The following is a 23134-nucleotide window of genomic DNA, read 5'->3' on the forward strand; positions in this document are numbered from 1 at the left end:
GGAGAACAACTATTGGGGGATACAGGGTTGCTACTGTAGGTGTCATATCATGTTGCAGTGCACAGCTACTGAAAAAACGAAGGAGGCAACACCAGGGTGAGGTTTGCAAGCCTGAAACGCCCACGGGCATTATGGGAGCACCAGAATGAGGCTTGGAATACAACGAGAGAAGCTATTAAGGCCCCAGAATGAGGCTTGGATTTTCACAAAGCCCATTGGTTGAATAGTGAATACCGCCTCCACCCCACCAAAAAAAACAAAACAAAACAGCAACGCCAAAATGTTTCCACTGCCAGCATTCAAACTGAAGTAGGGCGTGCTTAGCCTCTTCTCGCGTGCTCCGAGACTGAGCTCGTGACGCCGACGACGTGATGACGTCACACTTGGACAGCTGATTCGTCAAGCGAAAACGGACAGGCGCAGTATTGTTTGCTACGTCGTCGTGGAGTAGGCGTTGCCTTTTAAACCGGAAGTAGGAAGTTATTCTTTAGTTTCCTTTCTTTTCGTTCCTTCCACGTGGGCCTAGAAATTTAAAGGTAGGATCTGCAGACAGGTAATGATTTCTTTCCTGTCATTGACCGTTGCGTATGAGGCTGAAGCTAATCATTATATGTATGTGTTTAAAAAAAAAAAAAAAAAACAACCCACGTTTAATTTGGTGCTGTGTGCTAACATTCATCATGCTCTTCAGCACCTCTGGTAATGCAGAAACACCGTCAATAAGTAACTAAGAGGAGGAAGTATTAATAGCTGCCTCCTCATAGCTGCTATAGTACAGGCTGAAAACTTCCAGATGGATAAACTTATTTTAGGTAGCAAAAGTAATAAACTAGTGCTACCATTTAGACTATCCAGTTTATTGAGGCACGTGCTTTTGAGGATCAGAGGCTACTACTACTTATCACTTATATAGTGCTGAAAGGCGTGCACTGCACTGTACATTTTGACATTTATAGACAGTTCCTGCTCAGAAGAGCTTACAATCTAACTTGGATAGACAGACACGACATATAGGGTTAGGCTACTTTATTAACTGCTTAAAGAGTACTTGAGGCATATATATGTATTTATATAGTGTGAGGACTATGGTTATATATGCCAAGCATATATATTTACAAGTGACACCCTTATGCATTGAACTATAGTGGCTCCCCTTCAAAGCAAGGTGTATTTTTAAACTATGAGTACTAATTGTTTTAATCTTCCATGGCCAAACACCAGACTACATGCTATGGTGATTTGAAATTGCATGAATTTAACCACCCTGACTCCCTTGGAGATTCATCTTCTCTGTTAACAAGACAGGAACTAGAAGCAAGCACCATCTAGGTCTAGGATCTGCTGGTGTGAGTTAGGAATTGTAGTTCAGGTCCTGGCACTTTAAACCACCTCTGTAGCACCCACTGATTGTGGTGCCCTCGCAGGGGAGTCAGTCTGAGTAGATAATAGAGAGCGAGTTTTCACAGCACCCTTAAAGATAATTCTTCTTCAGGATAGCTGAGACACACTGTATGCATAATTTTAGTGTGTCAGAAAATTTGCACTGTGGTTGCTTGTATTTAATGGCAAATATACCCTGTCTGTCCACCCAAAGTGTGTGGTGCCACATCCGAGATATGTAAAATGAGTGATTTACAGTGGAGAGCATATGCCCATAGACACGACTGGCTTTACCCCCCTGGTCACTCCCTCAAAACAGAATCAGTTCACAGCCATGTCTACTCGCATTTCATACCTAAACTGTGGAACATTGATTCCCCTCCCCTCATCTATTAAATGGTCTAAGGAACATCAGAAAAGCAGTGAAAACCTTCCTTTTTACATAACCACATCCTCAAATATCCCAGCCTCAATAATCCTAGTAAGACTCCCCGGTTATGCTAATCTTTTAGATCCATATTTAAACTAACATATGAGTTGTGCTTACAATACTCTGTTGCCAAATTGCATACTTGATTGTTGCTGTTTTCCGCATCTTGCCGCGTCTGGGTAGGTAGAGCGAACGTTTCAGCCATCATGCGGTGGCTTTCTTCAGGGTATGCTGTGAGGTCTGCAGTTTTGTGCATGGCAGGAAAACTGATCATACGATTATATTTGAGAACACAAAAGTACTGGAGAAAGGAGACCACTGGTGGCTGAGAAGAATCAAAGAGGCAATAGAGATAGCAAGGTGCCCCAATAAACAAAGCATGGCATCCACTCATCCCAAAGAAATTCAGGATAAAAAGACTGGGGCCGAGGACAAATGCCTTCTCCCTCCATCTAAATGTTTCCATCCCCTCCCCTTTTTGTCGGTCATAATTCAAAAAATTGTGACCACAGACTTCCCCGCCAGAATTTAAAATTGGATCCAATGTAGGGTTCCCAGATTTTCCAATCGGAAAATCTGGACCCCTAGACCCGTCCCCAGATCCACCCTTCCCCACCCTAATCCTGCCCCCATCCCGCCCTCCACTGCATGCTTTTGTCCACCGCTCCCCGCTCTTGCTCACAAATCGCATGCACGGATGTCTTCTTTGCCCGACGTGATTTGAGGAAGCTTTTCAAAATCCGGATAAAGTACCAGGTTTTGGAAAAGCCATCCGGGGAAATCCGGACATCTGGTAACCCTAGTCCAATGGATGTTCCCGCCAAAAATTCAAATTTCCTGCTAGAATTCAAATCTGTGACCAAAAAACTTTGCTGCCACATTTTAAATTTGTGACCATTGAACTTTCCCACCAAAACTCAAATTCATGACCAACAGACCTCCCTGTTCTCAATCAGGTCAGTCAATCCACTATATATAAAGACAAACTGTAGACCTCACAGCATACCCTGAAGGAAAGCCACAGCATGATGGCTGAAACGTCGGTTCTACCTGCCCAGACATGGCAAGACCCTGAAAACAGCAACAATCATGACGCCAGTCGTGTAAGCCTAAGAGAACAAATTACATACTTATTAGAGAATAACACGCTGACAAAATTCATCACCGTTCCCGTCCCCGTGGATAACCGCGGGAAATAATCCCATGTCATTTTCTTGTGTCTATTTCAACCTCAGTCCTTCTACACCAGCATTCTTCAAAGCAAAGCTTGCGGGTCAGTGGTTGTGGCCATTCATACTCTGATTCTTATGTGAGCCAAGGATAATGAAGCCATTGTGACATCACTGATGTGATTGGCTCTTAGGAATGAGGCACTGGTGGAATGAGGCATTATGACTTCACAATATCTGCTCTGGATACCAGAGACTGTCATTCTGTAGTGTCTGTTTCAGCCTCAGTCCTTCTACACCAGCATTCTTCAAAGCAAAGCTTGCGGGTCAGTGGTTATGGCCATTCATACTCTGATTCTTCCCTTAAAGAATGACATGAAGATGGTTTCCCGCGGTTATCCGCAGGGACAGGAACGGTGATGAATTTTGTCACCGTGTCATTCTCTAATACTTATCTTGTCTTCCCTGACCTATACTGTGAATCTACTGTAACTCTCGGTGCATCTATTACTTGTTACCAAATTATGTGATGTTTGTCTTGTCTCTGACCTATACTGCAAACCGTTCTGGGTTCTTTTGGGAGGATGGGTTAAAAAAAAAAGAATAAATAAATAAATAACACGTATGCTAACTGTATGTATAATAAGTTTTCCCTTGCTTGTAATATACTTTAGTGGAGCAGTGTACAGTATATGAGGGAAGCTTGCATTGCTCCCTGTGCTGTATCGGTTCTGAAGTGGAGCAGCGTGTGTTTGGGGGGGGGGGGGGAGTTTGCACTGCTGCTTCTGCAGCCCGTGCAATGCCCATTTTGTTTGTACATAGTGGTCTTGGGTCCTGTCTTTTTGATTTTGGCTCTCTTCAGCAATGCTGAATAAAATAGGGTGTCTGGGTTGCTTATATCAGTGACTCAGAATTTGTAAGCTTGGCTTAACTATTAAACTAGGTGATCACTTAGGTATCTTGCAAACTTTACGAGCCGCGGTATACTAAACTGGCAGCCGCGGCATGAGTTCATCCAGATGGGGCCCTGAGCTGCCGGGGGGAGGGGGAGGCGGCCCTGAAAAGGGAGAGGCGCTAGCGCTGGCTGACTGCCTACAGGATGTGCCTCTTGTGACGAGAGGCACTTCCTGTAGGCAGTCAGCTGGTGCTGGCGCCTCTCCTCCCTGGCGTCTCACGGCACACCTGAAATCTGAAGGGGCACATAGTTTGCGATCCACTAATCTAGGACAATAGCCTTTTGGAGTGACAAACGGCAACTACCATCAAAACAAAAGAATACACCTTCAAAGTCAGAGAACTCAAAGAACCATCGGTATGTACTTTTTAATGTCATACAGCTGAGTAAATAATTTTTGGAAATTTCACTTACTGTGTATGTGCTTACAAAACCAATTGTAATATTTAAAAGTGTAATGTATGTCTTTCCTTTGTTACTGTATTGTTTTGTAATTGTTGATGGGATAATCATGATGGCGACTTTAAATATGGCTATTTTGGGGGGAGGGGTGTTTGAGGGTGTGAAAGCTAACCAGGGGGAGGGGAATACAAGGCTAAAAGCAGTGGCTCTAAGAATATGGAATGTGCAATTTAGTTTATTCTGACCTTGGTTGTGTGGTTTGACAGGGAGGTCCTCTGGGTATTTCTGATCAGTCCAAATTGTCTCTGATCTGCTGTTATGGGGAAGAAGAAGAAGGTTGGTAAAAGCAGGAAGGACAAATTCTACCATTTGGCCAAAGAAACAGGTGAGTGAGATCATCAAGGGCCATGTTGCAGAAGTGTTCTTTGCCTATGAGGTTAGAGTGGTAAGGGAGAGGAACCTCATTTGCTCAACATCTGTGCGTGTCTCTCTTTCTTTTTTCTCTTCATATATTGATAGCAGTCTTCAGCCATTGGTTGGAATTTACATAAGAGTATAAGCGGTCCACATGTGCGGAGTTATAAACTCTTTGGGAGGAGATTCTAGAACATGATGATGAGAGAATGGGTTCCTTGTTGGGGGGGGATGATATGTTTTTAGTTGTCTTTAATGGGCAATTTGTCGGGGAAGTTCTCGCTGAAGTTTATATATGCTGTCTTGTCATCTTATAATGACTTGGAGCTTTCTATTATTTATGTTAAACATTTTTTTATTGCTGACCATTCATTACAAGTTTTTATTTTAATTATTTATCATTTTTCAATAACGTATCAAGTATTCACTTGTACAGAAAGGTAAAGTTAGGCAGAAAAATAAAATACAATGCAAAATACAAGAAAGATTATTATCTGCTAGCTTAACAAAGATTATATATATATATATATATATATATAGCTTAACTTTAACTCAAGTCCTCAAAAGTTAAGAAACCAAGATGCAGAATCAGCGAGAATCTATATAATAAAACCGTAGGCGGCGCATGCGCACTCTAATCCGCGTGCTTCCGTGATCCGTATGTCCGTGGCCGGCAAGAGTGCACATGCAAACTTACAACAGCTCGCACTCACGGTCTGGCTGGCTCTTTAAAGTTTTTTTCGGTGCCGGCTCACCTGCTCCGCCTTCCTCTTCCTGCCAGTCTCAGCCGGACTCACTCCTCCCCCCCTGGCAGCCCTGAACCTGTTCCTCCGTTCCCCGCCCGACGGGCCGGTGAGTGCTGCGCCAGGGGCAATGCAGGTGGAGACTATCGGCGGCGGAGCCGGAGGGAAGGGGGGTGGGAGGCACGCGAAGCTGCAAGTCGCCGACTCCACCCCCCCCCCCTCTCTCAAACCGCACAAGGACTGCCGTTGACGAAATTTGCCCCACCGTTCCTTCCCTTCCTCCATCAGGTACAGTTCAGCTACGCCTATGTTAAAAGCAGCTGCTTTGAAATTGGAGTCCTGCCGCCACAGTAACACGTTCCCTCTGCCGCGGTCCCATATGTCAGAGAAGGGGCGGGACCAAGGCAGAGGGGAACGTGCTACGGCAGTGGCAGGCCTCTGATTTCGATGCGGCTGCTTTTAACATTGGTGGAGCTGCACTGCACCTGATGGAGGGAGGGAAGGAAAGGTGGTTGTGCGCTGTTGAGCCCCTCTGCACGCGCCCAAACCAAAAAAGGAGCCAGGACTCTTCCCCACCCGGCGCCGGCAGACCCGAAAAAACGGCCCTACCGAACAGACCCGCGAGCAGGGTTGCCATGGAAACCTAACCGGAATTACATGCAGTCGGCAAGGGTCAGTGAGAGGGGATCAGGAGCTAAAGAGAGATTGAAAAAAACAAACAAACAGTGCACAAGTAGAGAGAGACACACAGACAGTCACAGAAGGACAGGGGGCTAGAGCAGAGATGCTTGCAGGGAGAAAAAGCTAAGCAGTAATGTTACAGCTTGAGAGTGCAGACTGAGGAAGAAAGCAGAGACAGCGCTACACAGGGAAATGGAGGGAGGAAAGAGACAGAAAGAAAAATACAGACAGACATAAATTCTAGCACCCGTTAATGTAACGGGCTTAACGACTAGTTTATAATATAAAACAAAGAAAAACCTAAAAAGTATAGATTGTATAGGATGAGAAAGGAGATCAAACAATCAAAAAGTGCTCATATTTCTCCTCCTTTTTTCAGGGAAGCCATTGACAAGAAGGTTGTAAGTTGGCTAAGATCAAAAAATACATATTTTTGCATTTGATGCAATATCACACATTTACATGGGTGACGAAGAAAGAAGGTCGCCCCAAGAGCAATAACTCCTGGTTTTAACAGCAAAAATTCACGTCGACATTTTTGTGTATTTCGTGACAGATCAGGGAACATTTGTATCTTGTACCCAAGAAATTCTTTCTGTATTCGTTACAAATAACAATAAATCAATTAAAGAAAGACACCATAGCCATCATTTTTTTTTTTTTTTTTACCACTACCACAAATATACTCTAACCCGCTTCCCTGCAGATTCCCTGCAGATCCCCAACTTCCTAACCCCATTCCTCTTTTCCATAATATCTCACACAATTGTTAGATTAACTTTATTAAATTGCTGTCAATGTTTACATATAATCATCCCAGTAGTCATGCCCTCAACACCATTACCCCTCTCCAGATTTCATAAGCTCCATTATCAGATCTTTAGTGGACCTGGACACTTATGACCCCTCCAAGCCTATATTATTATTGGGGAGGGGGCACCCCTTTACAGATTGTATCTTCTCCCTTCCCCCCTTCCTAACAGATGATGGTCTGGTATGACTATTCTCTGGGTTGTGGACTGCATAGTCCACATTATAGTGTTCAGAATAAGACTGCATCCTCTTGGACGTCAGGTTTGCAAATTATGAAGTCCAGATCGACATAAAGTGTTTTATCTCTTAGGAGAGCCCCAGTTCTCTCTCACTACCTAAGTTGCCAATCAATGTAATTGGTTTCTCCAGTACTATAAAATACACTTCTGAGCTACAAGGCACATATTACAAAACAAAAGTGTTTCCCCTTTATCTTTACCTCTAAAAGCCCTTGGAGGAAAGCTATTTGCATGACATACAATTTAACTCTATTAGGAGCTGGAGTTAATCAGCACATTTTCACCGACACAGACTCCACAGCCCTGCAAATTACAATCTAGTTTTGTACTTGAGACAATGGAGTGTTAACCATTACTACAATTAATTATTTCTAAAGTGCTGAAAGGGTACACAGCACACTGTACATTTTAACATACAATAGACCAGTGGTCTCAAACTCGCGGCCCGGGGGCCACATGCGGCCCGCCAGGTACTATTTTGAGGCCCTCAGTATGTTTATAATAATCACAAAAGTAAAAGAAAACAGTTTCTTTATCATAAGTCTCTTTAGCTATAAATGACAATATGATTATTAAGACTTAGCCAAAAGGAAAGATTTATAAACTATAAAGAGTTTTACCTCATGCAAAATTGTCATTTCTTTAATAAGACATTAACTATTTTTTTTTCTGAGACCCTCCAAGTACGTACAAATCCAAAATGTGGCCCCGCAAAGGGTTTGGGTTTGAGACCACTGCAATAGATGGTTCTTGCTCAAAAGAGCTTACAATCTAATTTAGACAGGACATTTCGGGGTTGGGGAGATTATGGTAGAGGAAATGATACAGTGGGTATAGGTATCTGACAGCAGTGAGTGGGAGTTAGGAGTTGAAAACAGATTTTAAAAAGGGGGCTTTCAGCTTGGATTTGAACGCTGCTAGGGGGGGGAGCCACTTAACTAAGATCACAAGGAGCTGTAACGAGATTTGAACTGGATTTCCAGTGATTCATCCACTAGGGTTACTCTTCCACTCGTGTCTTTTTTTTTAATGTCAGTATCGGAAATATCCACTGGTCTTCCCTTTATCTAGTGTGTGATCCCTTTAAACTGGTGAGTTTTAGTAAGGCAGTAACTTTGAATAATGTTGTTGGAGATCCTGTAAAGAGTGATTCATTCCTTCTTTACTAGAACAATTTACTTAGCACTGCTATTCTTCAAGCTGCCAAAAAACTTTCTTCTTTAATTTGTTTATTAACTTTCCTGTTGTCGCACCGGGGATCCTCAGAATACCACCCGATCAAGTAGATCAATAAGATCAGTGTGGCAGCACTCCTTAAAAGTTCCCCTTTTCTTTGGTGTGTATTCTAATATTCCCTTTTCGTATTTATAAGTTAAATTTATAAGTTACATTTCTACCAACAATGTTTTTCTAGATTTCATTCTTGTTTCTTTCGAGTATTTTCTTATAATAAAGACTTAGCTTAGTCAAAAGTGTTGCTGCACCAGTTCCCTTCCGACGCGTTTCATACTTCTTCAGGGTGGGAGTACTGGAAGTGCTGCAAAAAAAAAAAAAAAATCCTACAATTAGACCAAGCAAGCTTATCTAAAATCTAAATATCTTAAAAATAGTGTGGCTGCTTACCAGAGTTCATAAGCAACTCGCTTACTCCATTAAACCAGGTCTCCACAAATGTCAATATGGCCACAGGATTTTTCTTAATAGTACTAATAAAGACAACCCCTCCATGATGTCATCCCGCCCAGTCTCCAATCAGAGCCCAGGGAAAGCTTTCCAATGACTACCCACAAAGCCCGCCTATTCAGTTTGTACCATCCAATCATTTGTTTCATTCAACTCGTGTGGAATCAGTGTTTAGTTCAAACATCTAGCGTATTTCTTTGAGGTTTAAAGTATGCTCTAACATCTGTAATTCATTATTTTTCTACTAGCAGTTTCTTCCTGCTCCTGTCCAGTTTGTTTAGCTTGATTATTGTAGTACAGACCTTTACTAAAGTGGCTGAGAGTCATTGACTGCAGCTCCCTCTAGGGCAGGAGTGTCAAAAGTCCCTCCTCGAGGGCCACAATCCAGTCGGGTTTTCAGAATTTCCCCAATGAATATGCATGACATCTATTTGCATGCACTGTTTTCATTATATGCAAATAGATCTTGTGCATATTCATTGGGGAAATCCTGAAAACCCGACCTGGATTGCGGCCCTCGAGGAGGGACTTTGACACCCCTGCTCTAGGGTCCTACAGTTGTTAACCCTAAATTTGACCACTATATGTTGCTGTTGCATGATTCTCAGAACCTTTCTCTGCATAGACTGAGAAGGTTGCCTGTTGTTGAACATCCCTGACCCCAAAATGGAACCCAAGACTTCCATGTGGCTATGCTGCCATTGAGACGTCAGTCTGGATTATTTTACTTTACAAAACTAAATTCTTTTAAAGTACTATAAATAGTTGTGGACTTTTCCAGAACTCCTTCTGCAATGTCTGACTTTGTGCTGTGCGCCTCTGTCGTTTTCTCTCTAGGTTATCGGTCTCGTTCGTCCTTTAAGTTGATTCAGTTGAACCGGAAGTTCCAGTTCTTGCAGAAAGCACGGGCTCTGGTGGACCTCTGTGCAGCGCCCGGTGGCTGGTTAGTACATCAAGCCTCTTTCCAAGAGGTTTCTCAGAGTGGGAGGGGGTTGTGGACTATGTCCTTGAAGAGTGAATCATTCCTGTTAGCCATACAAGAGATTTGCATGTTCAGTAGCATTCCCGAAACAAGCTTTTTGAACCGAAAGTGTGCACCGTGAGTTCTTCATGACATAGGCAGAGGCAGAAAAGGGAATGACGAGCTATGGGATGGGTGAAAATTAATAAAGATGGTGGGGCAAGATTGAGAGAAACCCATTCACAGGATTTGAAGAGCATTTCAGCCAGCTGTTTTGATGGTGGACTTTGATGGCTGTACGTTGGAGACCACTAGTATAGCTAAACTTTCAATTGCAGGAACTTGAGTTATGAGACCATCCTGTGTATATCGGATCTCACTAATACATCATCTTATTTGTAACTTTTTTTTTGTTTTGTTTGTGTTTAGGCTACAGGTTGCATCTAAGTTTATGCCCGTTTCCAGTCTGATTATTGGTAAGTGACAACAATTCTTTAATAGAGGGCTGGAAAAATTCTCGCAGCTAGGCCATCTTGTGTCTAAAATGCACAAAAGGAAAGAAAGAAAAGGCCCAGAAGCAAAAAGCAGATTTTTTAAAAGTGCAAATTAAAAAAAAAAAAAATCCAAACAAAATAGTAACAATGAAGTATGAGTTGCTAAGACTAAGGGCCGCCTCATGAAAATAACAGCAGGTTTAAAATCAGGATCAACCTGTGGGATTTGCTGGCTGGAGGCAGCTAGCATAGCTGATTTAAAAGAAGTTAGGCAAGTTCAGGGAGGAGAAGTCTAGCTAGCTAGACTAAGGGAAACCAGTGTTTATCTCTTGGAGTGAGTGATAGAACAGATCTACTTTTTTGGATCTTCCTGGTATATCCTAGTGGCCAAGATTCTGGGCTGAATATACTTTTTGATGTAACCCAGCAGGTTTTTTGTGTGTTTGTCTCTCTTAAATATTTTTCACTGGTACCTTCATTTTAAAATTAAATGTCCCTTATGCCTTAATAAAGCCCCATGTTGTACTCTAGGAAATGAGTGCAGAGTGATGCATTTGGGATGTAGAAATCCTAAGGACTTGTATGTGATGAGGGGGAGGCTGATGTACATGGACCAGACAAAGACCTGAGGTTTTCATGGTGGCAAAATAATGTGATAAAGCAGTGGCCAAAAACAGGGACGCTGACTGTGTAGAAAGAGGCAAAGCTAGTAGTAAAAAAAAGAAAAGGTAATAACACTCCTGTACAGGTCGCCGGCAAAGCCTTATTTCAAGGACTCTCTTCAGCTTTGGAGACTGTTTCTGACTAAGAATATAAATGGGCTGGATATGGACAGAAGAAAGAAACCAAAATGATATGGGGTCTGTGGTGCAGTGGTTAGAGCTACAGCCTCACAACCCTGTAAACCCAGGCAAGTTACTTAATCCTCCACTGCCCCAGCTACATTAGATAGATAAATTGTAAGCCCATCGGGACAAAGGAAATAGGCTTGAAGTACCTGTATGTAATCCACTTTGAGTGTGGTGATTTAACTACAAAAAGGTGGAATACAAGTCTCAATCCCTTTCCCTGATGTCATAATGCCTCATTCCACCAATAAAAGACACTCATCAGTGATGTCGCAATGGCTTCATTGTTCTATACTTGGCTCACTTCTGATATTGTATTGGAGGAGAATGTGGCGCAGTGGTTAGAGGTACAGCCTCAGCACCCTGAGGTTGTGGGTTCAAACCCCGTGCTGCTCCCTGTAACCCCGGGCAAGTCACTTAATCCTCCACTGACCCAGGTACATTAGATAGATTGTGAGCCTATCGGGACAGAGGGAAAATGCTTGAAGTACCTGTATATAATCTGCTTCGAGTGTGGTTGTATAACTAGAAAAAGGCGATATACAAGTCCCAATCCCTGTCCATAAGACGTAAGAGAAGAGACTTGAAGATCTGTATGTGCAGAGGAAAGGAGGGGCATGGAGACATTTGTTTGCTAATACCCTTTGGATATTTAAACAAACCTTTTCCAAGGAGGGAGAAGCAGTAGAACTAGAGAGCATGAGATGAAACTGCAAAAAAGTTAAATTTAAAATCGGCATCGGAAAATTTTTTTTTTTCATGGAGAAGGGTGGTGATTGCCTGGAATGCCCTCCCAGTGGTCATATAAGTACATCACGGGACGCATCGAGTCCGAAGATGATATCTTCTGGCTCATGGGACCCTCGACCACCAGAGGGCATCCGCTGAAGATCAGGGGAGGGAAGTTTCATGGCGACTCCAGGAAGTACTTCTTCACCGAAAGAGTAGTGGATCATTGGAACAGACTCCCACTCCAGGTGATAAAGGCCAGCAGAGTGACGGATTTTAAGAGAAAATGGGATACTCACGTGGGATCTTTAAGGGAGTAAATTCAGGGGAGGGGATACTTGGAATGGGCAGACTTGGTGGGCTATAGCCCTTTTCTGCTGCTTTTTTCTATGTTTTTTTTTTCTATGCTAGAGACAAAAACAGTGACAGAATTCAGAAAGACACGGGATATACAAACAGGATCCCTAAATGGCAAAAATTTAGAAACCAAGCTTGGAGCTCTTCCACTCAAAGCAATAAACTAAACTAAACCTTAAGTTTTATATACCGCATCATCTCCACGGATGTGGAGCTCGGCACGGTTTACAAGAACTTAAAATATAGGAAGAGAAGGAAAAAAAAGGTTTACATGAACTTATATATAGAAGAGAAGAGTAAGGGGGGATAGAATTACATTTTACAATTCAAGACCAAACTTAAAAGTTTTCTCTTTAAAGATGCTTTTAGTGAATAAACATAATTCCTTTGTCTCTCTTCATCTAATATTTCATTACATTCATTAAAATTTGGGAACCATTAACGTCCTTTTGTCATGATTGATGCCATTTTCCTAATATTTCTATATTTAATATGTAAGATAAGGGTGGGGTGGGGGGAGGGTTTCTATTACATGAAAAATAAAAATTACTAAAAGGATTTCAGGATGGGAGAGGGAGGGTTATATTTACAACTATAAGTTATAATGATAAGATGTACAAGTGGTTAAATCTATGTTATTGTGTTGCAATTTTTGTACACTTGATGAAAGTTTTAAAATGAATAAAGAATTATAAAAAAAAAAATAATAATATTTCATCTCTAATCATTTTTGTCTCCCCTCCTAATGTTTTTACCTTAATATATTGAATTTAACACTGATTGTAATCCCTAAATAATTTTTCCTTTTGTTTTGATGTCGTATGTATAAATTATTTAACTTAAATGATTTAAATTTTGTATTAGAATGTTCGTATTAGCAATTTAATTTGTTAAGCTGTATGTTTGTGTGTTTTGTTACCTATATTTTAGATATTTTAACAATTTGTACATCGCCTAGAACTTGGAATAGGCGATTAATCAAAATATATAAGAAACTTGGAAACTTTAGTGAAAAGCCGGGTTTTCAGTTGCTTGCGGAATAATTGGAGGGAGCCCAGGTTCCGCAGCGGGGTAGTAAGGTTGTTCCAAAGACCTGTGATTCTGAAGAGAAGGGATTTCCCCAGTTTGCCTGCAGGCTAGGAAGTAACCTGTACAGTGTGACATGTTACTGGACAAGCCACACTGTTTTTTTGTGCCATCGTTTACTATGTTACTCTATTTCCTTGCAAAAGTGGAGGGCCAGGAGACAAAGGAAATTGTCAGGGAATACATGCACGCAAGAGCCTGAGACTGGAGGACAGAAAAACCCCTGTAAATTCTCTTGGCCTTTACAATGGTTTTTTTGTTTGTAGGAGTAGATTTGGTGCCAATTAAACCGATCCCTAATGTGATAACACTGCAGGAAGACATCACGACAGAGAAATGTCGCCAGGTAAGAGGTGGGGGGGGGGGTATCATCAGAATAACATGTCAGCCCCTAGCACTATGAGATCTTAAGAGCATAAGAATAGTCTTACTGAATCAGTCCAAGGGTCCATCTAGCCCAGTATCCTGTCTTCACGGAGGCCAATCCAAGTCACAAGTACCTGGCAAAAACCCCAAACCCATGCCACCGATCCAGGGCAAGCAGTGTCTCAACAAGAGTTTATGGGCTTTTCCTCCAGAAACGTAACCAAACCTTTTTTAAAACCAGCTACATTAACCGCTCTCGCCACATCCTCTGGCAATGCATTCCACAGCTTAACTAGCCTCTGAGTCTCACCCTGCTGCCCTCTTTCACACTCTTGAAGCAAATTAGCCTGGATCTATGGGGACAGAGTTCACTGGCAGAGGGCGATGGCCTTGTGACTGGCCTGTGACTGACTTTTTTTTTTATTCTTCCACCACAGGCACTGCGGAAAGAACTGCAGACGTGGAAGGTGGATGTGGTGCTGAACGATGGGGCTCCTAACGTGGGGGCGAGCTGGGTGCACGACGCCTACTCACAGGGTGAAGCTCCTTCTCTCACTTCCTCTGGGATTTCTTTCTCTGTCCCTCCGTTTCTCTACTCTCCTTTCTGTTGTAATCCTGTTTACCTACTGGAAAAGTGAGGTGACACCAGAATGGAATTTTAACTATACTGATATTATTGCTGACTTTAAACATCTATTTAAATGAGGAAAAAGACCTCAGACTCCCTTCAAACTCTCTCATAATTGGCTATGCAAGCCTATTGAGCGAGACATCCTCAGTCTATCGATCAAAAAAATCTCCTTATGGCATTACCTTTCATGAATATATCATATATCAAAACAGCACGACTTTATCTTAAAGGGTCCTGATCCTGCTGTTTTGATATATCGTAAGGAAATTAATATAAGGGGGATTTTTGACCGATGATTGAGGATGTCTCACTCAATGCATAACCAATTATGAGAGAGTTTGAAGGGATTCTGAGGTCTCTTTTCTCCTTTAAATAGATTAAACATCTATTTAAAGGAGAAAAAAGACCTCAGAATCCCTTCAAACTCTCTCATAATTGGCTTTAGTCAGCAATAATATCAGTACAGTTAAAATTTCATTGTGGTGTTGCCTCACATTTGCAGTAGATTTTTATCGCATAGTGTGAGGTTTCTTTTTCATGGAACCTCAAGTATCCCATCTTCAAAAGAAAGCCCTCTTCATCATGAAACAGCTAAGACTCATCAGGCCATACTTCCACCAGCATCACTTTGCCCTCATTGTCCAGATGATGATTCTATCCCAACTGGATTACTGCAACTCCACCTACTTGGGAATCAACACCACCCTGTCCACAAAATGCAGCTTATTCAAAACACTGCAATAAGGCTCATCTTCGGCCTGAAAAAAATATGACTCCATCTCAACCTACCTCAAACAACTCCACAGGATACCCATCACAGCTCGTGTAAAATTCAAAATAGCCAGCATCACATTATCTATGGCAACTCAGCCACCCCACTCATCTCCTAACTGACGCATGGTCCACCTCATGCAGAATTCTTAACAGGATTCAATTGAACCTCCCCGCGACAAAAAAATCTCAAGTACAGAAGAATCTTCCAGTCCATGCTCACCTTCCTCGAAGTAAAAATCTGGAATGATCTCACAGAGATTATAAGAACTGAAGCCAACCATCTCCTATTCTGAAAGAAACTGAAAACCTCACTCTTCGACAACTAATTCTTCTACGATCGTCATAAGCACCTATCCTTTACTTAACTCGCCTAGGATCTTCGTTTCCTGTCCCCCTTCCACTCCGTCCTCCCTACTTCCCTTCCTTCCTCAAGTCATCTAGAGCCTGTTTAGGTTTTTGCGATGCACAAATATTAGATTAGATTATTTTTCTTTATCAATTCATAATCCTGTTTACCACCATAACACAAGGATAGTGACATTTGGTGAAATTCGAGAGCACTGCTGGTCCCACCCTAGGAGCTGTATTAATCATTTCTCATCTTCTTTCCTTGTTCACAGCTCACCTCACTCTCATGGCACTGAAGCTTGCTTGCGAGTTCCTCGCCAAGGGCGGCTACTTCATCTCCAAGGTCTTTCGCTCTCGTGATTACCAGCCTCTCCTGTGGATTTTCCAGCAGTTTTTCCACAAAGTGCAGGCTACAAAACCACAAGCATCGAGGAATGAGTCTGCAGAGATCTTTATTGTGTGTCAGGGTGAGTCCCACAAATAGGAGTGGTAATACCAAGCAGAGACACAACTATTCAAGGATTAGATCAAATAATGTTTTGTGTATAGTGGGTTCTGTTGTAATCACTCCTGGGTGGTGGTAATTTTTTATTTTTTTTTATTTTGGATAATTGCATCTACATATTTAAATACGTCCAGTGACATGCTCCCACACATTGGGGATACCATATGGTCCTTAAGAGTCATTTATTAGAAAATGGTATTTGTTTAAAATTTAGTTAAGTATCTTTCAGTGAGCTGAGGTTGTGTTGTCTTTTTTCTTTATGAATCAGATTCGATTGGCTTTATTCTTTTTGATATACCGCTGTTGACAAAAAGTGGTATACAAAATACAAACAATTTTTTTCAACCACTTTTTATTGATGACTGCACAACAATACAGTTACAACTACAAAAAAAACCATGGGGTCCTTTTACTAAGGCGCTCTAGCCGTTTTAGCGCCCATTATATTCTATGGCGTGCGCTAAAACAGCTAGTGTGTCTATAACAGGGATCTCAAAGTCCCTCCTTGAGGGCCGCAATCCAGTCGGGTTTTCAGGATTTCCCCAACGAATATGCATTGAAAGCAGTGCATGCACATAGATCTCGTGCATGTTCATTGGGGAAATCCTGAAAACACGACTGGATTGCGGCCCTCGAGGAGGGACTTTGAGACCCCTGATCTATAACAATACAACCCTTGTTATCCCAACAGTATTAAATTTAACAATTTTAAATTGATGACAACAGTTTAACCAGAAAGAAAATGTTACAGCCGTTGTCATCCCTGTATTATGTGCCAAAGACACCCTCCCCCTTCCTCTAATTTTCGGTGAACCTTCCCAATCTCCCATTTCCTTAAAAATAAAGAAAAGCCAATTGCATATATAGCTGACAATGCCTAGAGTAATATATTAACTATCCATGGTCTATAAGAAATAGTTACACTCGTAAAAATGTAATTTTCTCTAAGAAACCTAATGTTAAAAAAAATTAATAAATAAACCCTACACACCAAACCGTGAAGGGGTTGGAAAATAACAAACAATTTTAAAACACTTAAAAAGCGGTAGACCGGCACAGATGGGCACTACATACCTCTGCGTAAGAGTAGAGCAGAAGAGATCCTTTCACTAAGGGTATTATTGAAGTCTCTAGTAATAACAAAATTGATTCAATATGTTCAATGTTTCAGCACCAAGAAAGTGTCGTCCTCGGGAGTCTTAAAAACAAATTAATTAATTATACGTAAATAATGAGACAAGTTATAATTATACATGTGTTATGGACCTAAAACAATAGAAGCTTTATAAACATATTATCAACTTTTGTCTATTTGCACACCTATTGCTCGTATTTTCTTAATAAATATTAAAAACATGTTTGTCCTGTTAAAACATCTTTTTTATTCATTAGTACAAGAGTTCATTTTATATGGATTGATGTATTTTTTAATTATTTTACATGGTCCTTTAGCTTCTAGCACTGGTGGTAAGAAGGGCAAAAGGGAATAAACAAGGTAAATATCTTGCCCCAGGTTCACAAATAGCTTTGAAGGATGACTTGAGTCTTTGATGCTTTATAAAACTAAAGTGTATTTTTCATTGGGAAAACCTTATTTCATCAACAAAAATCGGCTTTTATAAACTCCCCCCCCCTTGCAATCTGTGCAAAACTCTGCTGCACGATTCATCTTCTACCAACCTCGCTACACTCATGTCACCCTCTCCTTAAATCACTTCACTGGCTCCCTATCCACCTTCGCATACAGTTCAAGCTCCTATTGCTAACCTACAAGTGTGTTCATTCTGCTGCCCCTCAATATCTCTCCTCTCTTCTCTCTCCTTATACACCACCCGGAGAACTCCGTTCCTCAGATAAGCTGCTCTTAGCTGTACCTTTCTCCTCCATGCCTTGAATAAACTACCTGAGTTTGTCCATAAAGCCCCTTCCCTTGTTTAAAAGCAGACTGAAAACCCACCTTTTTGATATAGCCTTCAATCCTTAACCCTGTTCCTCTGCCCACCAACCCAGCCAGCAGATTAACCGTTCCCCGTAATTGTATCCATGACATCCTATTTGTCTGTCGTGGCTGTTTAGATTGTAAGCTCCTTCGAGCAGGAACTGTTTTCTTCTTTGTCGCTCTGTACAGCACTGCGTATTCTGATAGCGCTATAGAAACAATCAATAATAGTATTGGTATATATGCAAAATGCCCAGGGCCACCTAAAGGTAGGGGCCACCTGCAGCTGAACCCTCCTTTCTATGTGCAAAGGTCTGGCACTCCCCCCCCCCCATGGGGTCCTCCACATCTACAGCGTCAGAGACGGTGCTAAAGGCTGGCTGGCCGGACTTTTTGTCTGCAGTGTCCACCACATTGATGCAACTTCTTGTGGGTGGGACATGACAGAGGAAAGTTCCTGCCGGCCAGAGAGGCAGCCTTTAGCGCTGTCTCCGATGCTGTAGCTATGGAGGACTCCGCAGGCCGGTAAGAAGCTGAGTGTGGAGGGGGTATCGGAAATGCAGGGAGAGAAGGCCATCTTGGACCTCCGGCCCAGGGGACACTGAGTCCTAGCTATGCCTCTGATGTGCATCAAAATATATGTAGTGACGAGGCCTTGCACAAGCATTCTTGGGTTATAATGTAGACAAGGGTCACAAAGTACATGTGCAGTTTGAGATGCATGTATGCAAATGAAGTACACATTTAAGCCTGCTTGATTATGCAGGTGTCCCCTGGCTGTTTTAGAAACACAGGCACTTATTATATCTTTATAAATAAGCACCCTCAGGGAACCCTGTAACAAGCTTAGCCTCTATGGCCACACTTATTGTCTCTCCAGGGTATCTGGCACCAGACAAATTTGACAGCAAATTTTTTGACCCTAAATTTGCATTCAAGGAGGTGGACGTTGAGGCCAAGACTGTAAAGGATCTGGTGACCAGCAAAAAGCCAAAGGTGAGTGTGTGGGGATTTCTGTGCTTTATGTTCAGAGTTGCAGTTGCAAATCTGAGTGTTCTCAAAAAGGGATTCATGTCTGTGTCTGCGAATCGGTGAAAGGGATGTGCGGGGACCTGCAGCTGTTTATGGCCAGCCTAGCAAGATAACAGCAGCAGGAATTGACATAAACAGATCGATTCAGTCCTCTCTCTGGATAATAAACAACTTTTTGCTAAACTTAATAATTCTGGGAAAGTATTTTCTAATCTTTGGTTGATACACTTCCCCCCCCTCCTTTTTTCTCTTATCCCACATTAGGCTGAAGGATACACAGAAGGAGACCTAACCCTCTATCACCGATTTACACTTACAGAGTTCCTGAAAGCTCAGAACCCGGTCGATTTTCTTTCCAAGGCGAGCGAGGTGAGTCTGACAGACAACATAAGAGGAAGGGGACAGCTGCAAATGGAACGCAGAAAAGGAAGCAGCTGTGGAAGCAGTAAGGAGATAGATACCATAAGAACATAAGCCTTACTGGGTCAGAGCAGTGGTCCATCAAGCCCAGTAGCCCGTTCTCATGGTGGCCAATCCAGGTCACTAGTACCTGGCCAAAACCCAGAGTAGCAACATTCCAGAATCCCTAACAGCAACAAAAGATTCTAGGACCCCAAAGAGTATCATTCCATGCTACCGATCCAGGGCAAGCAGTGGCTTCCCCCATGTCTTCTTCAATAACAGACTATGGACTTTTCCTCCAGGAACTTGTCCAAACCTTTCTTAAAACCAGCTACGCTATCCGCTCTTACCACAACCTCTGGCAATGCGTTCCAGAGCGTAACTATTCTCTGAGTGAAAAAAATTTCCTCCCATTGGTTTTAAAAGTATTTCCCTGTAACTTCATCGAGTGTCCCCCTAGTCTTTGCAATTTTTGACGGAGTGAAAAATCGATTCTTGACACAGATGTCTAGGCTAGCTCCCACCGTCTTGTTTTGGGAGTTTAAGTGATAACATAACTCAGTGAAAGTGTTGGTTTGGATACTGCCCGATGCTTGGCTTCTTCTCCCTTGAATCTTTCATGATGAAGATACAGATGAAAGTGAAGTACTGAGACACCATATAGAGTCAAGGGGTAGAGGAAGAAAACAGGAGCTTTAGAGAACTGGCTTGACAGAGGAGAAGAGCAGGAGCTACTGCATAAAATGCCTGGGTATGGTCTGTTGCCCCCCCCATCCTCCCTACCAAAGCATAGGTAATTTGGAACATGGCTGCATAATGTCATTTTTTGTAATTACCGTCTATACTTTTGACTTTTTTTTTTTTTTTTACTGTTGCGGTGGAATCTTCTTGCCAGATCACATTGGACAGTCCAGAGCTGGAGCAACACTCTGAAACCACAGAAGACATTCGGGAGTGCTGCAGGGATATCAAAGTGCTTGGACGCAAGGAGCTGAGGTGTGGGAGACGTGAAGGGACGATGGATCCTTGCCTGTGTATGTGGCGCTTTCAAGTCAAGGCATTGTGAGAGATGATCTATTTCACCATTTTTGCTGTTTTAGGTCACTCTTAAATTGGAGGTCAAAGCTACGCCGGTATCTGGCAAGGAAGCTGAAAGACCAGGCGAAAGAACTGGATGCAGATATCAGGTGAGAGGAGGGGCTCTGAAACTTTTTGAGGGTTCTTTTTCTTTTTAAATTCTTTATTCTTTATTCGTTTTACATCTTACGACAAGTGTATCATAAAATAACATTTAAACTTTTTTTTTTTTTTTTTTTTTTTTTTTTTAATCATTATCACTTGAGGGTTCTAATAAGAGCTCCGCCAATGACTTTTAGCTCCCCGTGTCTGATTTCTCAGCAATATCTGCCTCACTCTCAAAACATGAATCACTAGGCACTCTGTTAATAAATGTGAAAGAAGGATATTCGTATATACTCTCAGACACAATCCCACTGCTAACAGTACTTCTTTCAGAAATGCTTTTATAATTGTATTTTAGGGTCCTCAGAGGGCCACCACACACTCAAGTCATTTCATTGTGTGGGGCTTTATGCTCCCATTCGTCATTGGGCCCATACTTCTTACTTAAACTTTTATTAAGGTAATTTTGAATATAAATACTAAAAGTACTTAGCTTTAGGTTAAACGTTAGTCAGAGGGGGGGGGGGTAGAAATATCCGCCAACATGTTTCGCCCATACAACTCAGGGCTTTATCAAGACTCCCTCACCCTAGATGGATAAAGAAAGACAAGCCTAAGTGTCATATAAACCATAAAGCCTATAATCTATTAAATATGAGTCAAGAAACTCTTACCGTTCATTAACTTTAGTAATCATTTTACTGCTCAAAACAGTCATGGTCCCCTAGCTTCCTGTAATACTCAGGCAAAGAGTGCAAAATCCAGCCTTTGTGTTAAAATAGTTGGTCTCTGCTGATTCCCAGAACTGGGAGCTGTATTCAAGTTTCAAGTTTTAATAAAATTTGATGGATCGCTTATTTGTTATTCAAAACATGTAGTACATTTCTCAGTGCGGGGAGACAACATTATTAACCTAAGTCGGACAATAAAACAAAACAGGTCCAACAGGAAAATAGGGCAGGAACTACAATATTTGACAGTAAAGGAGACAAATAGGGGTAAAACGATAGGAAGGGGAAAGACCATATATAGGTCTCATAAAAATTAAGTTAGTAATAAAATTTCCAATTAAGATAGTGATAAAATTCTGAAGGGAAAAAAAATTAGCAATTAAAAGCATCTTTATAAAGGAAACATTTCAATTTGCTTTTGAATTTGTCTATATGACATTCTTCCCTTATATATATAGGAAGGGAATTCCACAGTTGAGGAGCAACGACCGAGAAAATGTATTGCCTATGGGTATTAATAATAATTTTATTCTTATATACCGCCAAAGCCATGGAAGTTCGAGGCAGTTTTACAGCAAGAAGTACTGGACAATCAGCGAAGAGGTTACAATCAAAGTCAACAATACAATCTTACATAATGAAAGAATTGGAAAGCTATAAAGTTCTTAGGGTTATTGGTTGAATAAGCAGAGCTATATAGATTCTTAGTTCACAAATCGTTTGAACAAATTCGTTTTTACCAGTTTTCTAAAATTGAAGTAGGATGAGGAGAGCGTGATAGCATTACTAAGCCAATCGTTCCATTTGCCTGCCTGGAAGGCAAAAGAGTTCTGTCCAAGAATCTTTTGTAGTGGCAGGCTTTTATTGTCGGATAGGTGAACAGATGGATTCTTCGTGTGGGCCTAAAATAACTTGCCAGATTAAAATGGGAAACTAGGTAAGTGGGAGCCAGACCAAATATTGATTTGTAACACAGACAAGAGAACTTAAACAGGATTCGCGCCTCTAGGGGCAGCCAATGGAGTTTTTGTGTGTAGTAGGGGGGCTTATGTGTTTCCTTTTCTTCAGTCCAAAAATCAGTCGAACTGCCGAATTTTGAATGTCTCTAAGTCTTAGAATGTTTTTTTTGAAGGATCCCAAGTAAATGATGTTGCAATAATCGAGAAAGCTTAGGATGGAAGATTGAATCAGTAAGCGGAAGGATGCTGCATCAAAGTATTTTCTGATGGTTCTGAGTTTCCATAGTACCGAAAAGCATTTTTTAACCAATAAATCTGTGTGAGCATTTAGAGTGAGATGGCGGTCCAGGGTGACTCCCAGGATTAATGGATTTCAAAGAAGGGATTACCAGCAAGTGTTGGCTATCAGATCTAAGTGATCAAACGGGAGTATAAGGTATTAAAACTTGCTCGATAAAGGCCGGGGTTTTATGAAGAATAGATTTGAAAGTTAATAGACAGATCTTATAGGTTATTCGGTGAGCTATTGGTAGCCAATGAGATTTCACAAGAAGTGGCGTAACGTGATCAAATTTCTTTGCTTTCCATGTGCTAGTCGGCTACATAGTATTTTTTTTTAACTGCATGCTGAACTGGGCGAGGAGGAGGAGAGCTCTGTATGGGTCAAAGCATAAGTATATTTGAAGTAATGTTTGATTTTGTAATTATTGCTTTTTGGTAATGCAGTATATAATTTGAGTGTTTTTGAGCAGCCCAGTGAATTGCCATGTTGCTTCTCCACATCATGACAACCTTGGATGTGTGTGTGTAGGGGGAAGGGAGCGGAGTTTAATTTATTTTTTTTAAATTAATTCTTTATTCGTTTTAAAACTTTCATCAAG

The 23134-nt window shown here is 41.6% G+C and overlaps 1 protein-coding gene across 2 annotated transcripts in view; it reads left to right on the plus strand.

Moving 5' to 3' along the window:
- The first annotated feature begins 403 nt into the window (after positions 1-403).
- The window catches only part of FTSJ3 (FtsJ RNA 2'-O-methyltransferase 3), a 36478-nt gene continuing 13747 nt past the window's right edge, over positions 404-23134 (plus strand). Inside the window, exons 1-11 of one of the 2 annotated variants that reach the window (XM_033920925.1) lie at positions 404-536; positions 4603-4721; positions 9747-9852; positions 10300-10346; positions 13651-13730; positions 14188-14287; positions 15776-15970; positions 18828-18943; positions 19244-19348; positions 20277-20377; positions 20482-20568. In XM_033920925.1, coding sequence (XP_033776816.1) covers positions 4655-4721; positions 9747-9852; positions 10300-10346; positions 13651-13730; positions 14188-14287; positions 15776-15970; positions 18828-18943; positions 19244-19348; positions 20277-20377; positions 20482-20568 — 1004 coding nt within the window. In that variant the 5' untranslated portion in view covers positions 404-536; positions 4603-4654. Of the gene's footprint in view, positions 554-4602; positions 4722-9746; positions 9853-10299; positions 10347-13650; positions 13731-14187; positions 14288-15775; positions 15971-18827; positions 18944-19243; positions 19349-20276; positions 20378-20481; positions 20569-23134 lie in introns of both variants that reach the window. The other variant, XM_033920926.1, reaches the window with a different exon arrangement.

This window comes from Geotrypetes seraphini, chromosome 14 (assembly GCF_902459505.1).
Source record: "Geotrypetes seraphini chromosome 14, aGeoSer1.1, whole genome shotgun sequence".
NCBI lineage: Eukaryota > Metazoa > Chordata > Amphibia > Gymnophiona > Dermophiidae > Geotrypetes > Geotrypetes seraphini.